At 36.9% G+C, this 16,092-nt stretch overlaps 1 protein-coding gene across 1 annotated transcript in view; it reads right to left on the bottom strand.

The window, feature by feature from the left end:
- scn12aa (sodium channel, voltage gated, type XII, alpha a) overlaps positions 1 to 16,092 on the bottom strand; it is a 69,152-nt gene that overhangs the window by 38,789 nt on the left and 14,271 nt on the right. Inside the window, exons 3-9 of the mRNA XM_038300548.1 lie at positions 15,743 to 15,861; positions 13,443 to 13,532; positions 10,955 to 11,083; positions 8,500 to 8,591; positions 8,145 to 8,387; positions 7,989 to 8,052; positions 1,465 to 1,606 (exon numbers count right to left, since the gene is read on the bottom strand). Of these exons, the coding sequence (XP_038156476.1) occupies positions 1,465 to 1,606; positions 7,989 to 8,052; positions 8,145 to 8,387; positions 8,500 to 8,591; positions 10,955 to 11,083; positions 13,443 to 13,532; positions 15,743 to 15,861 (879 nt within the window). The remainder of the gene's footprint in view (positions 1 to 1,464; positions 1,607 to 7,988; positions 8,053 to 8,144; positions 8,388 to 8,499; positions 8,592 to 10,954; positions 11,084 to 13,442; positions 13,533 to 15,742; positions 15,862 to 16,092) is intronic.

Raw genomic sequence — 16,092 nt, 5'->3', positions numbered from 1 at the left:
TAAAATGCAAACGAATACCACAAACTTTGAATTCTGAATTATTTTCATCCCGGTCATTCACACTCAGCAGCCAACTTTCCATGCGCATGATGTACATCTTGGCAGGAGGGAGGCAGCAGAACCACATCATCTTCCAAAAGCAGGAGATCCACTGCTCCCCAACCCACACCCCATTTGGCCCGTGGTTCCACCTAGAAAACCCTTTCATAAAGTTAATGAAAATGACCGATGACTGAGGGCAGCCGTCCAACATGCAACAGGAACAAGTCTGCTTGTACAGAAACCGGATGGTCCCAGGTAAAATGTCTCTGACTCCCTTACTTTTGAATTGCACCCCCAAGGGAACCACAAGGGACATGGTTGAATGCCTTCTCCAGGTCTACAAAACACATGTTGACCAGTTGAGCAAACTCCCAAATACCCTCAATCACCCAGCAGAGTGTAGAACATCCATGTCCATTACAAACACAAGTGCTCCTCTTGAAGTTGAGGTTCGACAATCAGCTGGACTATCCTCTCCAGTCTCCCTGCCAGCTCCCAGATCAGCTTCTCTGTTTGGTTAAAGTTGGCACGTTGAGCAGCAAAAGTTCACTTTTTCCAACTCCAGTAGCTGCTGCTTGTGAAGTGCTTCAGATGCTCAGAAGCTCATGAGGCGCAGCATGGCTGCTCAGATACATCAAGATACACATAGTGAACGTAGCATAATTTGTCTAAAGGTAACAATCTCCAGGGAGAGGTTATGATTACTTTAAAGGTAAATATATAATTATCTGAAAACGTTTACACTGTTTCCCTGTAGTGCATGTAATCAATGCCTATTTCTTTTTACCAAATAATTTACTCAAGTTAATTTTTTTTAAACTGAAGTTTCTAGACTGGTATAATGGATTTTATTAATGGAAAACATATTAATCTGCAAAAACCCACCAAATATTAGTTTGTGTCTCTTTTTTATATTAAGGTTGCTCATTGAGGAAGACAGAACGGTTAACTTACTGATACATAATGATCTACATTATGAGACTAATTATTTATTACACTAATAGTCGCCTATGAATCTCTAAAAGTGTGTACCTTGGTGTTCATCAAGCTGTTTGTTGACTGAGGTTTCCTGACAAAACCACGGTGGCCTCAGCAGAACAGCTGATTTATGTGAAAATTGGTCTTATTTCTAACACATATATTAGTCTAATTTCTAATAGATTTTAGAAATAAAAAAACTACAAAACTTCCAATGCATCGTATGTCTGTAAATTGGAAGAAAAATAAATAATAAATGATAAACAAAAAGACTAAATGGATCAACAATGCTTTTGTGTAACATGGAAGAACATTACCCCGCAGCCCTCTCCAGGGACGACACTGTAATTACTTCAAATGCTCTTGGCCAAAAACATTAAATGTGTAAATTAAATTTTATAGAGAGTTATGAACGTAAGTTTAGTTGCTTGAAAGCTATTGTACCTGGTGAAAGAGCTCCTCCCAATAGTCTTGGGTCATGAGGCGGAAAAGTGCCAGAAAAGCCCAGCCAAAGGTATCAAAACTGGTGTAGTCGTAGTTTGGATTTCTTCCAACTTTGAGGCAATCAAATCCATCCGGACACTTCCTGTGATGGATATAGAATTAGGAAAGCAGATGATGTATTATTAAATAACAGGGAAGAAAAAACTAGGAGTAGCAAGGACAGATAAAACTGGGCTGGCACTCGGGCTACTTAGGAGTAAAACACCTCTCTCATATCTACATGTTCCCCTTTAACTTTTCACTGCATTAGAGAGGGAAGCAGAGATGATACAGTAAGTGCACACAGAGTCTTTAACATCATTCTTTTTAACTGGTTACAGCACTTTAAACCTGTTTCAGACTGAAGCTCTAAAATGCACCAGAGTAAAAGGGATTACACTCAGCCAGATGGATATCAAATCGCAGTTCCAAAAATCTTTGGCTCAGTGCCTTCATCCCTGATCTTCATTGTTAGCTCAGTGGTGTTACAGCAAATATTTAAGTCCTGCAGCAGAGAACAAGCTGCGCTTCCATGTCAATGTGAGAGAGGAATAATTTCATAATGGCTGGCAGACATCTGGGCTGTGGAGCACGGCTGTGAGGACAGCCGTAGATCTCACCGGTCTGCTAAGCAGGAATTTTGAATATGAACCACGGTAGGGAGGTCTGCAGACGGCTGCAAACATCTTCCCACCAGGCGGCTCGTTCCAGTCTGCTCCATTTAATCTAATAAAAATAAAGCTACACATATAAAACAACTTTGATCACTAAACCCACCGGTTTATATCAGCTACATTGCCAGCCACATTTTAAAAAGCACATTTAAAAGAGGGAAAAAAAAGATTAAAAGTTGTAGATATTATTTTACTAATCTAACAAAATACACATTTTACTAGATTTTAAATTAACTGATATGTAGAGAGAGACTGTTGCGTCTGACATTTAGGTCAGGGTAACACAGACCGCAGCTGAAAAACTGACACATTTACTGTAAAGCAAAATGTCAGGCTTATCAGGAACGAGAGCATATTTTTGAAGGTTTTATTCGAATGGTTTTATTGAACAGCCATGATACATATTTTGGGCTGAAATATCAACAAGTCTACAAGCCGGCACTAGATTTGCCAAAAATGCAAATAAATGCAGATGAAAACTTGCAATCTGAGATCTGGGTGAACTTAAGGTTGTAACAGTCAGATCTAGCTTTAAAAATAAATGGTAGAGCTGTGGGCTTTGAGGTGAAATGTCAGACTTTAAAGCTTGACCTATTTGTGAAGCACAATAATAAGAGTGTTATTAGCAGAAACTCTGTATGGCATAAAATATTTGTAGCTTATTAGGTAATTTATTAATTAGACATCAAAAAGTGTAAAAAACACTGGACTGTATTCAGCAAATGCAATAATTGAGAAAAAATATATTCTAAATATTTTTGTTAGTCTAATATAATAATTATCCATTGAAGCCTTGTAGTGCTTAAATAACATAATTTGCCTAAAAAATATCCATGTTAGATTGGCATCTCCAAATCACTTTGAGGTGTCAGTTTTGGCATGCATGGATGGATGGATGGATGGATGGATGGATGGATGGATGGATGGATGGATGGATGGATGGATGGATGGATGGATGGATGGATGGATGGATGGATGGATGGATGATTAAAGTGATTTTTTTCTGCTAATTCCTGTTAAATCAAGATCTCCATACCTTTTACTTACACATTTTCCTATGATTTATTCAATTCAATGTTTTTAAGATGCTGGAAGATTTTTAAATATCCCCACGGATATAGGTAACCGCTTACAACAGAGGATAACACAACATAAGAGTTGGGTGAGACATCAAACTGTTACCAAGTCACCATTTTGGGCAGTGAAACTGCAGCTCTCCGATCTTCAATGCTTTTGTGGTTGATGTAGCCCTCCCATCTGTAAGATTAGGTGGACAATCATGTCTTGCTAGATTTGACTTTTGCCATTATTTTCTATTTGAAGATAATAAATTGAACAGTGCTCAGTGACATTCAGTGCTAAAGAGCATTATTTTGTGACCTAGTCTCTGTTGTCTGCATTATGCTCTTTGTTCACTCTGGAGCCTAAAGAGAACAGTTAGATTATTAGTGTAATATCATGATACAAAGCTGGATTCTATTTAGATGATTTATAAAGCCATGATTACAGGGGACTTTATTAAGAGGTATCACAGTAAACCCTTTATCATTTTGAATCTTCTAGCCAAGAGTTTTTTTTTCCTTCAGCCTAACAGATCTTCCCCATGTTCATCAGGCTAAATAATAAATAAATAAAAAAAATAAAACAATGTCAAAATACCCTTTTTTAATGGGGGGTAAGGTTACAACATGTCCATTTCACCTTATACAGAAAAAAAAAACTGAACTCTCTTCCTTTAAGCTTTAAAGCTACAGTGTGTAATAATTACAGGCATATAAATTCAGAAATTTAATATATTATACATAACTATGTTATTTATCATCACCTATGAGCTCAGCCTTTTAACCATAACATTTGCGTTGCCTTAGAATTCGTTATTTATAATTACATAGGAGCGGGTCTCGCAGCCATGGAGGCTGACATCTTTGCGCTACGGCAGCGCAGAGGCAACAAACTAGCGATTGCGAGATCTCCCATGACGCTCGAAAATAACTACGGCAAGTTGAGAGAGATGAACTGAGACGGTACTGAACAGTAGATGGCAGTATTATGCCTGAGAAGCGTTTAGTCTGCCTGAAACCAAAGAAGAAGAAGAAGCAGGTATACTGCGCCTCGGTAACAAGAAAGGTAAACAAGGCGGCAGGCGTGAGTGACTTTGCAAACTGTTTGGCACTGTGTGGCCAAACATCAGACGAATGGAGGATCATGCCTACTCTGTATCACAACGAAAAGCGGCGGACACCGAACCCCCGTCATCTAAGAAGCGGAAACACGACGAGAATAAACGCAAGAGTGACAAGAAACGACAAAAAACACGGATCAACATTGGCACGGCATTTACACGATGGAAGTCACTGATGGAGGAAAAAGGTTTTCAAAGTGACGCTCAAGTGGCCAGTTTTCTCTTGGACAGGTAATTAATCCTATACACACAATTGTCTAATATCACTGCAGTTTTTGGAGTACAGGATGCTCAGACCTGTCTAAAACAATAACATGCTGCGTGATGATGCTGTTACTCTCCAGTATACTTATTCAGCAACGTCCCTGACGTTTCACAGGTAATGATTCAGTAATTTTCTGTAAAATAATTTTCTGGATATATACCTCGGTTACTTCTCTCCGGCTCCTTTGGAGATCTTCAAGCCTTTCCTCCTCTGCTCTCACCCCGCTGGCTCCCCTCTCTCGCCTGGCCCCAGCTGCACGCTCACCCCGGCCTCTCTGCCCTCTTCCTTTCCCTCTTCCTTGCCTTGTAACCCCCGTGCCACAAACAAGACTTGGACTCTGTAAACGGGGAATATATATTCTTCCAGCGAACACAATCTCGCTGTTAAACTAATGACTACAATTACTTCGTCTGTTTATATCACCATGCAAAGCAGCTCACCAAAACGTCACAACGACGTAGAAAAAATAACGGGTATATTTATTATCTTAAGTCTACATGAAATCTATACCCTACACAGACTAATGAAATACTATCTGTAAAATTATCTATGTAAACAAACCTCATCACTTGAGAAGGTAGGTGATGCGGACGTCGTGGAAGACATTTTGTCCCGTAACGCTCGCCATACTGTTGGGGGGGAGAAGCGATGGGGGGGAGACGTTCATGTTGCTGCAGTCTGCAGTCTGACCGCTAGATGTCGCTGAAAATTACACACTGTAGCTTTAATGAGGCTTTGTACATGCTTGCATTTAGATTACACTTTTTCTTTAACAATATTTTTTTAATTTATGTAAAGGATAGAGGTACAAATCCAGACCTTTTTCCTGTGCAATGGTAGTGTTTTTCATTTTTTAAACTGACACTGACAAAGGGCAAATTTTTAAAATATCTATAGAATCTGTAATAATCCAAAATGAACAGGGGCAGTAAAATGCAGCAGGAAAAGCACACTGCTAAACATTACAGTTGGTTTAATGAAAACTGAGAAAGAATTAGAATTTTCACAAGTCTGTGCTCACGACTGCTCTGTAATGGCTGTTTCTGCGCATGCGTGTGACAGTGTTTGTCATCATAACGTATCCAGAGCTTTAATTTGGAAATCTACTCAGGGATTACTTGTTGGAATACACTCAAAAGATTAAGCATCCTCTATGTTTTACGTCCTGACCTGCTTAGTATCTTGTCCGTCTCCACAGCCCGCTGCAGAAAGTTCCATCAGAGATGACACATGATGCAAGTTAAAAGCCTGCCGCATAGATTGGCAAGCCAACACATCAGGTAGCTGTGATGACCTCTAATCTGTCATCCATGTTTCAATTTGCATCATGTCGTTTTGTAGCAGCGTAACAGCAAGAACATAAAAAAATAAAATATACGCCATGTTACCTCTGACTGTACAACAATGTTAAAATCATACCAGATACCAATATTACCAAAACTAATTTATAAAAAGTTTATTACAAAACAATTTTGCTATTATTATCTATTTTGCTTGTACTGATAGTATGATGTGTCTAACCTACTATTCAAAAGGCTTAATGACATCACTTCTACCCAAAGGCCCTCCAAAGGATCCTCTTTTCCTTCTGACTTTAGCAGACATTACTGGATCCGATTTTGCTTCTTGAGGGGATTAGATTCCTGTGTTTTCTGGGAAGCTGCAGTCTGAGTGAGATTAAAAACTGCATGGTGGTGGCTCTCTGATGCTTGATAATTGTGAGCTGAACTACCTTCATGGTGCCTTTAGTAAAACAGCAGCTTATACTCTTCTTTAGCCCTACTATTTGGGGACATTTAGAAGCTCATTAATAATAATCCCCATGGGTGGATGATTAATTCTATTTTCATTATTTAATCCAATAACCACTTTATATTTGATCTCAGCTCATCTACATTTTTACTTGTCAGAAATGTAACACCTCTTCACAATTATGACCAGCTGTGTGTCAGCCTACAAAATTGACCTTGCACAATAAATAATAAATACTTTAATCACATAATAAAAATAAATACATAAGGTAATACATTTAGATGAGTTTAATGATTTATGTTTGGATGCATCCTTGTTTTTTCCTATAGCTTATAGTTAATGTGGTAATACCTGTATACATATATATATATATATATATATATATATATATATATATATATATATATATATATATATATATATATATATATATATAAAATGTTTTTTTCCACACAACGATATATAATGTTTTTTGTTTTGTTTTTCCCACGCAACCAGTTTTAGAAAAAAATATCTGTAAGTGTAAGAAACTAAGAAACTAAGAAACCAGTTTGTTTTTATGTGGTATTATTCTTGTTATGGTTTTGGTTCCATTTGAGTTTTCTTTTTGAGTTTTCATTGGTTTTATTTCCATTTTGTGTTTTTCTAGTTGTATTTGACTTTTTATGTATGTTCTGTCACGTGTGTTTTCCCTGACATCTCCTTGATTTTGACTATTTGCATTTTGTTTGTGGAAGTTTTTTCTTCCCATTTGAAACATTAAATCAGCAAAACTCATCTCTGCCTGCTTCAGTCTCTGCATTTGGGTCCTCAGCTAACTTACACCAAACCTGACAATTCTTTATCTTTTAATTCCATAACCAGAACAACTTGGGAAGGCTAGCTGTTGTAGCCACAGGCTTTCAGATTCCCATGGATGGAAGTCGGACTCACTATTTGCCTTCATAGTGGCAAAGGGGACGATTCACTCAGCTGTGCTTGTTTCAAAAGCATTTGGATTAACAGGATTATTCAGGCAGTGTTTAGGATTTCTGAACACTGCACCTTCGATTAGGAACCGAGTCATCCATTCAAAAAGGGAAAATAACATTTGTGTTTACATCTTGGTTGGTTTATTATGGTTGGGAATACAGGCTGCTCTGGCATATTCCAAAATGCTAATAATAGTGCTCAGAATAGTGTCTTAATATTGAAGAAATCTGAATTTAAAACAGTAAAATCCATTGCATTTAACCTAATAAATGGTTTAGCTTTCTAGATGCTAAAATTCTGAAAAGATAGCTCTCCCCAGCTGTCAATGCTGGGTTTCTAAGTAAAGGCAGAGCTGACGTGATTATCTGCACCATATGCAGCTGCTTTTATGGTACACCCAACCCTCTGATGAGATCGCTGCCCTGTACATTAAGCCTCACAGTGAACGTAATGTTAAAACCAACAGGAAATCTGATGTAGGCGGGGGGGGGTTTTCTGGCACCATACAAACTGTCTCAGCTGAAAGCAGCCAACGTGTCCCATTGTACAAAACCCATGCAGGGGATCAACATCCATTATGGTAAATATTTCAGCATTATATAACAGCCTGCAGCTTACTAATGAGCACAGAACCACTTACCCTGCATCACTTCCGTATCCACAAATTAAAGCATCCTTCTGGCCTTCAACTTTGTAAAAATTATCTAGAAAAAGAGGGGCAACAGTTTAGTAAATGCAGAGGAGTGCAAATGTGTGTAACGTTTCTTGACAGCTGTAATTTTTGTTTAAGGCTGACCCTCATTGCTGAGAAAGTCTGCTGGCGAGCTCCAGGTCCTGTTGTTGCAAATAAAAGTTGTGTTGGGGCTATATGAAGAGTTGATGCAGTGATTGAGGCTACGGACGCATTTTTGTCGCAGAAGGCCCATAAAGAGCTGCAGGCCGATGAGGGCGAACACACTGAGACAGAAAACGGTCAGGATCATCACATCGGCCAGCTTCCTCACAGACTGGATCAGAGCACCGACTATCGTCTTCAGACCTGAAAATACAGAGGAAACTGGTGGGTGTTGATAATTCCCAACAGCTTGACTAACACTGAGATTCTACTAAGAAGAAAGGGGGCAGAGAAAAGGATGTGATTGTTCCCCTACCTGGAATGACTGAGATGGTTTTTAGAGCACGGAGTACTCTGAAGGTTCTCAATGCAGAGACATTCCCAAGGTCGACAAACTCTGTGACATACCTGGTAGTTTACACAGAGAGAGGTGGAGGATTAGATCATTACAGTTTATGAATTCTAAATTCATTCTAGAAGCAATTTTGTTTGTTTCAGTTGGTCTTATTGTGTCATTAGAAAAAAATTATAAAGAGTTCAGCATTTCAGTACGATATTTATCAGTGCTCAAGAATAAAATATTTATATTCTAATCAGAATACCACTGGAAGCATCTAAAAAAACTGCTTGATAATGTTAAGAATGGTTTTCCAGAAAACTTAAAAATCTACTGGACTTTGTTTCCAAGTTTGAAGACGTTTTGCTTCCCATTCAGGAAGCTTTTTCAATTCAAAATGTCAGAATTACGTTGAGTTCGAGGCTCAAGATCTACAAGCTGGCACAAAATTTTCTCCTGTATCCTGGCTTGGTCTTAATTTCTCCTTTTTTCTCTTACAAATATTTGAAAACTTAAATTTACTGTTGACTAGTTGGGACTCCCTACATTATTTGCTAGCTCAGAAGGTTTTGAGAAAGCTCTTAGTGAGATCCTTAAAGGAATAGTACACCCAAAACATGATTAGCCTTCATTTTCTACTCACCCCCATGCTGAACAACACCCTGGAGTACTTTTTTGATATCTCAAATGCATCTGGAGATCTGGGAGGCTTCTTGCTGTCTGCTGACATTCAAATAATGGAGGTCTATTGAGCCCGAGACAGAAAGGTCCATAAAAGTCCACAAAAAACGTTTCAATATTCCTCCATACTGGTCGTCCAATGTATTCCAAGTGTACTGTGTGGGTAGCATTCAGAATTTACTCGAAACGAAGTCATTTAGAATGTTTTTAGAGCATAAACAGTAGTGTATAGGATTTCCTGAAAGCGCGCACATGCGCGTTCACGACGCTACGGAAGCCGGCAGACCAAACCAGATGAAAGTGCGCATTCAGCGTCTGCTCTTCCAATAATGCAAGCGTAGAAGAAGAAATGTGCCGTTTACCTGTGCAAAGAAAGAAACAACGAAAGAAAAATGTCTGAGGACTTCAGTGTTAAGGAAGAGCATGAGTTCTTTGCCGAGCTGAATGCGCTGGTTTGGTCTGCCGGCTTCCGTAGCGTCGTGAGCGTGCATGTGCGCGCTTTCAGGAAATCCTATACACTACTGTTTATGCTCTAAAAACATTCTAAATGACTTCGTTTCGAGTAAATTCTGGATGCTACCCACTCAGGACCCTTGGAATACATTGGACGAGCAGTATGGAGGAATATTGACACGTTTTTTGTGGACTTTTATGGACCTTTCTGCCTCGGGCGCTGGGCACCTCCATTATTTGAATGTCAGCAGACAGCAAGAAGCCTCCCAGATCTCCAGATGCATTTGAGATATCAAATAAGTACTCCAGAGTGTTGTTCAGCATGGGGGTGAGTAGAAAATGAAGGCTAATCATGTTTTGGGTGTACTATTCCTTTAAGTCCTCTTCCATTGTGTGTCCATAATTTCATGAAGCACACATCCAGCAAGCAAAAACTGCATAAGTAGACTGGAAAATGTTGACAAGAAATTCTTAAATACTCAGTTTTTCTAGGTCATGTAAACACATCATCTGGTGATTACCAGACTTGCTTAATTATAGTATTTCTACAATGCATGTTAGCAAGCTCAATGGTTAAATCTTCACTGGTGCAGACAGAGAGTCTGCATAAATTCGAATGAGAATATGTAGCACTATTGATCAGAATGTTTTGACAAGCGCAAAAAAAAAAAAAAAACTTGGGATAACTGCCTTGGTAAAAGATCACATAACATATGATCTTGTCTGTTGCTTATGGAGAATAGTTGCTATTCAATTAAAGCATTGTATTTTTATTAGCCTTTAAATAAAAGTGAAGGCATATATATTCTGTCTTATCATATAATATTTTATTTTGCTCTATTGTACTTCTATAAACGGTTGCACTGCCAGAAAAGGTGGGATTCATAAAATAATTGTGATTCTGATGGTATAATGTGGAACTAAAAATATTGTACATTCTATTGCAAGAAAGGATGCAACACCAATAATTGTGTTTCTGCTGTTTAACTGTGAATATATTATTTCACATATAGTTAATCATTTAATTTACCATTGTTTGGTATCTGTAAGATGATGTGAATAAACAATTAACTGTTTGATACATAAAGAAATAAGGAAAACAATTGATCCTTTATCTTGTGTTACACCTTTCAGGAACTTTACTATAGTAACTATAATAATTTTTAGTTCTTTTTTTGCTGTTTTCATTTCAGAGGAATTTATCAACACTTCTTCTAAAGCACCATTTGCAATGAAAAACATATTTTCAGGTTTAACTTGAATATTCATCTGAAGGTGGGGTCAAAATGGAGCTACTCACGCCATGACAATGACAGTGAAGTCGAGCCAGTTCCAGGGGTCTCTGAGGAAGGTAAACGGCACTAAACAGAATCCTCTCGCAAAAATTTTTATTGCCGACTCGAAAGTGTAAATACCAGTGAAGGTGTACCTGGAAACCATCAGACAAAAAGATGATGAACATGAAGCTGTGACAGTCAACATGCACAAAGACCAGCTTTAAACTGAACTGCAACAGCAGCAGAGCAGTAGATGAGATAATAAAATTATCTGATTATCTGAGAAAAAAAATTGAGAGCAAGATAGAAAATAACATGCTGAAGAGTAAACAAAAAGAATGACGGTTATGAGACATTGTTATCTGTATAAAAGTATTCATTTGGCATATGAAACACAACAAGGAGCAACAGCATATGGTTAAAATAAAAGCATTTCTAAGCAGTATCCAAATATCTTGTAGAATATGAGGATGCTGCAGTTTTTGTTAAAACAGAATAACAATTTAAATCCCTCAAATATATATTTTACACTATGACCCGTTGAAGAATAAATACACACTCTAAATCAGTTGGCCACAACATTTAAAAAAAAAAAGCTGCAACCTTCTGGAAAAGGAGCATAAATTCAGAGATGTTAAGTAGTGAGGATGGAGGATATATTAATCTTTCTGTGAGAGAAACAGGGGTCACAGTTCAACATTCTAAGATGAATGTTTGCAGTTTATCACTTTACAGGATTTGTGGATTTCTTTCTTTTATTCTAACAGATTTGTTGATATTCACGCTTAATATGTGTAAAAAAAAAAAAAAGCCTTAAAACTAAAATTAATATAATTTTACTTGGAATTTAGTTAAATTAAAATACTCTCATGTCTCGAAATGTTTTTTGTTTGCAACAAAATCAAAGTTGGCACAACTGTTCATACAGCCTTCAGTTGATACTTTTAAAACAAAACATATGATGCTATAGTCTTCTCTTAAAACCTCCCACAAGTCTGCAGCATACAGAGAAAGTTCTACAGTGTGTCCTTTGCACAGTCTCTCTCGATTATTCAGAGTTCTGGGTTCTCTCCTGTTTTGCTCTACTTGTTTAGCCACAGAAGCCACTTCTGGTTTGCTGAAAGTGCTGTGGTTGCAATTGATCTTCATTATGGACTTCTATTTGTGCATCATGACTAAATTTGAAGCAGAAAAAAATAAGGTTTAAAATATGCAGTTGAGGTTCTGCAAAAGGGTTGTCTCTTTATTCACCTCCAACGCTGCACCTGCCTGATCCTGATATTATTGTTTGAATCAGTTGTGAGGGACTTCACAACCAGAATAGGAAGCATACATTCTTCTTTTCCTACCTCCCTCCTAAAATTTTACTTTTTTATGGTGACCACTAAGGAGTCCATATCAATTTGATAAATGCGGATGCAATCTTTGATTTTGGTTCAGGTGAACCATGTTGTTTGATGATATATTACACCAGTTTGAGAATCTCAAACCTTCTCATATCTCAGAGATTTAGTGATGTGTAGTAATGCCATGCACAATAAGAACTTCCAGTCCCTTTGAAGATAAACTTTTAACCAATCTAACAGTATGATCTGATTAAAGTGTCTTGAAATCACATGTGCTGTAAATTGATGGTATATAAATAAACTTATTTAATTTAAATTAAAAATAGGCCCAGAGTATCAGCAACATTTAATTATGGCCAGCTGAAAGTAGATAGAAAGAGCATCTTTATTTCCCGTGGAGGTAAGAATATTTTAAATGTATGATTTCCTTGTATTTTAAAGGGTTTGTTAGGGTCACCAATATGTATTGCACCAAGCCAGAGATTGGTAAATGAATCCTTTTTATTCCTGTAAAAGTCTGAAATGATCAAAATTAAAAATAATAAAAACTTTTAAAAATCAAGCAAAAAAACTATCTTTAAAAATTAAAACAAGCAGTGATCATCTTTTAGTTACAGAAAGTGACACTGCTTATTTCACCTTCAAAGCCGCACTAACTAGTCATCTCTCTTCTCAAACGCTGAAATTATGAATTCATCAAATGTAAAAACTTTTAGTATTGGGTTTTATCAAACTGGTGGACATCAATATATTACCAACATTTTTTGTCTGTGTAATCATGTCAGGGGTAAATAATTTAATACAGCTGTTAAAAAAATAAATAAAATAAAATAAAAGCTTTTTTTGAAGGCAGACAATGTGTCACACATTAAATGAAAATAATTCGATGATAAACAGCTCAGTTGAAGATAACACATCATGCAAAGCACAGGTAGTCCTTGAAAACACTTGGAAAGCTTTTCTCATTCCACAGCATGCCGAAGTTGTGTTCAGAGTGCCGTAGTCATGACATGTGTCGCATATGCTTATACTTACTTTTTTTGTAATTCTGCAGAAGTCACTGATAAAGCAACAGACCCCAGCAATTAACCATTAGAAAATATATAGCAAAGATTTTAGACAAAGAAAAGAGCTTTAAAAGGGATAAAGATACATTTTTACTTACTCCAGATATTTGGTCCATGTTGGCGGATCGGACATGGCCATGAAGAAACAGTTGGTCAGGATGGTGAACATTATGAAATAGCTAAACAATGTGGAAATGGTTCAGGAAAGTGTGGAGTGGCACAAAAATCTATAATATAACATATACTTACATTTGAAAACTATCATTGCTACGCTGTAAACTAACACTAGGATAAGTAGGTAACATTAGAGACAGTCAATTGTTTTATACTAACTAAATATAGTGTCTTGCAGAAGTATTTATACCTCTTAAACTAAAAAAAATCACCTGTGCAAACTCTAATGTACCATATCAGGATATCTATCTGATGAATTAATAAAGCATGACTGCAAAGTGGAAGGAAAAATTATACTAAGGTCGTTTCATTTTTAAAATAACAATTTGAACCTAGTGCATGCATTTGGACTTGGTTATCTTCAGCTTCTTTTCAAAGAACAACTACATTTGCTAATCTTGCCAAAGGCCTTCAATTAGATACAAGTTGGAAGTTCAACATTCAACTTCAACATTTTTCACTGGTATGGTAATAAGATAAAATGAGCAGATTGTGCGTTCTACTGGATGGATCTAATGGTTGTAAAATAAAGATAAGGTTCTAAGCCATGTTGTACGGTTAATAATAATTATTATTATAATACTAAATAAGAGCACTTTCTACAGGTATCATATCTTAAGCGCTACAAACACAAGTAAAAAAATATATATTTTGAAAATCACTAGGATAGGAAAAACAGTTTGTTAGGAAAGGCATGTGCATTTTTATCCTGTACTATCATGTCTCTTTGCAGGCTCTCTTGATATTCAATGTTTTTTTTTACAAACATACTATTCAATTAAAGTTTATTTTAATGTATAAAAATAGCCTGCTGTCCAGCTACATTAATTTATGGCCAGCTGAAATTAAATTTTTTTTCTCTACTATTATTCCACTGTTATTTTTGAAGGTCCAAATATGTTTACATGAGCACAGAATCTCCATCCTCTGTCATTGTACCAATGCTTACTTTGTGACAACAGTGACGGCAGATATTTCGGCTTGTCAGTTTATTCCTCACTTTAAGAATTACTAAAAAAGGAAAAAAATCTGCTTCCACGTTACAGTTTAAGATTTGTAAAATAGTTTTGGTCATTAGAATGTGAATATTGCATACGTGAATACTGATGAACAAAGCTGTTTCGCACATTCTGTCTGCTGAATGGTAAATGCAAATCACTTTGCACCTTTCTGCTTAGCTAGTATTAAACACTTTTGCACCTGTTTTAAGATGATCAGGCCCAAAGTGCATAGCATTTGTCCTGAAAGGTCAGTTTTGGCTTCATTTGGGCAGAGCAACATTTTCTTGACCTATGCATGACTATCAGTTAAAAAAAAGATATCCTCACCTGAGCTGTGGACCTTTTGCTTTTAGAGTTAATTAACACCCTTCTTTCCACACAGAGCAGCTTTATTTGCATGGAGATTAAATCACACACATATCATTTAGTAATTAGGCGGTATTTGCGCTGCTTTTTATTCCATAGACTAGACTAGATTATGTTTGCAGGGTCATGGGAGGACTCCTGCCTATATCTGAGAATCATTGGGGTATACCCTGGTCAGGCCAATGATCATTACAGAGCAGTCATGCCCCAACACTAATACTTAGGAGAAATTAGTGAGACCAGCTAACCTCACAGTCATGTTTTCAGAACAAAGAACGTAAAACCTTCAAATAATGAGTCTCAAACTAGGATTTTAACACAGGAGCCTCTAGCTCCATCAACTGCTCAACTCTGCCTCTTTGATTTAGTTTGTTTCACATATTTAGCTCCAGTTCATGACTGACATCATCAATAGGAATCACAACAGGGAAGTAGGAGCACCCTTAAAACCACAGTTTATGTGAAAGAATTAAGTATTTCTGTGGTCTAAAACAGGAGGGAAACTAAACTCTAACTGTTAAATGGAGAATTCTAACTCTTTCTTAATAGGTTCTTAATAAATAAATAAAAATATTCAGGAAAACCAAAAACACATGCCAAAGAAAATACATAGAGAAATATTAGAAAAAGGCTTTTATAGCATTTAAATTAATGCTAATAACATTTGTTCACATTAGGACACATGGGATATTTTAATCTTCCTTTAAGCTTAAACTTTAGTAACAAGTTCTAGTCCACATTATCTGCCGTGTTGTCTCAAAATTAGTCTGGAACAATAAAAATCATACATAATGTATCATGCTTATAGAAAAAGAAGCACATGCACAGAAACCAACAAACTACTCGAAAAAGGATATGAATGGACTAAAATTCTGATGGCAATCGATCTGATGAAGTGAAATGGACTTAATATATAAAGTGCAGATGTGGCGCTGAATCTGAAGATGGCCTTCCCTTTGTTCAGTACTATAAAAGTCTGCAAAGAAAATAAAAGGACAAAACCATCACTGCTGGTTGAAAAAAAATCACGTTTAAAACATTGTTCTTTACATTTTGAATCTATCTCTATGCTATCAGTTGAATGGAGAAACCAAACATCAGCTGGGAGCAGCTGTTCATCCGTTTCCTGCTACCAAGAGGGGATGACAGAGCAGCCGTAGTGTTGACTCAATCTCTCTGGCAGCTATCCGGGCAAGTTGAGATAATG

Source organism: Cyprinodon tularosa, unplaced genomic scaffold, assembly GCF_016077235.1.
Source record: "Cyprinodon tularosa strain WSP-4 unplaced genomic scaffold, ASM1607723v1 ctg45, whole genome shotgun sequence".
In the NCBI taxonomy this organism is placed as follows: domain Eukaryota; kingdom Metazoa; phylum Chordata; class Actinopteri; order Cyprinodontiformes; family Cyprinodontidae; genus Cyprinodon; species Cyprinodon tularosa.
Note: the sequence above shows the minus strand (reverse complement) of the source record. Positions and strands in the feature narration are given on the sequence as shown.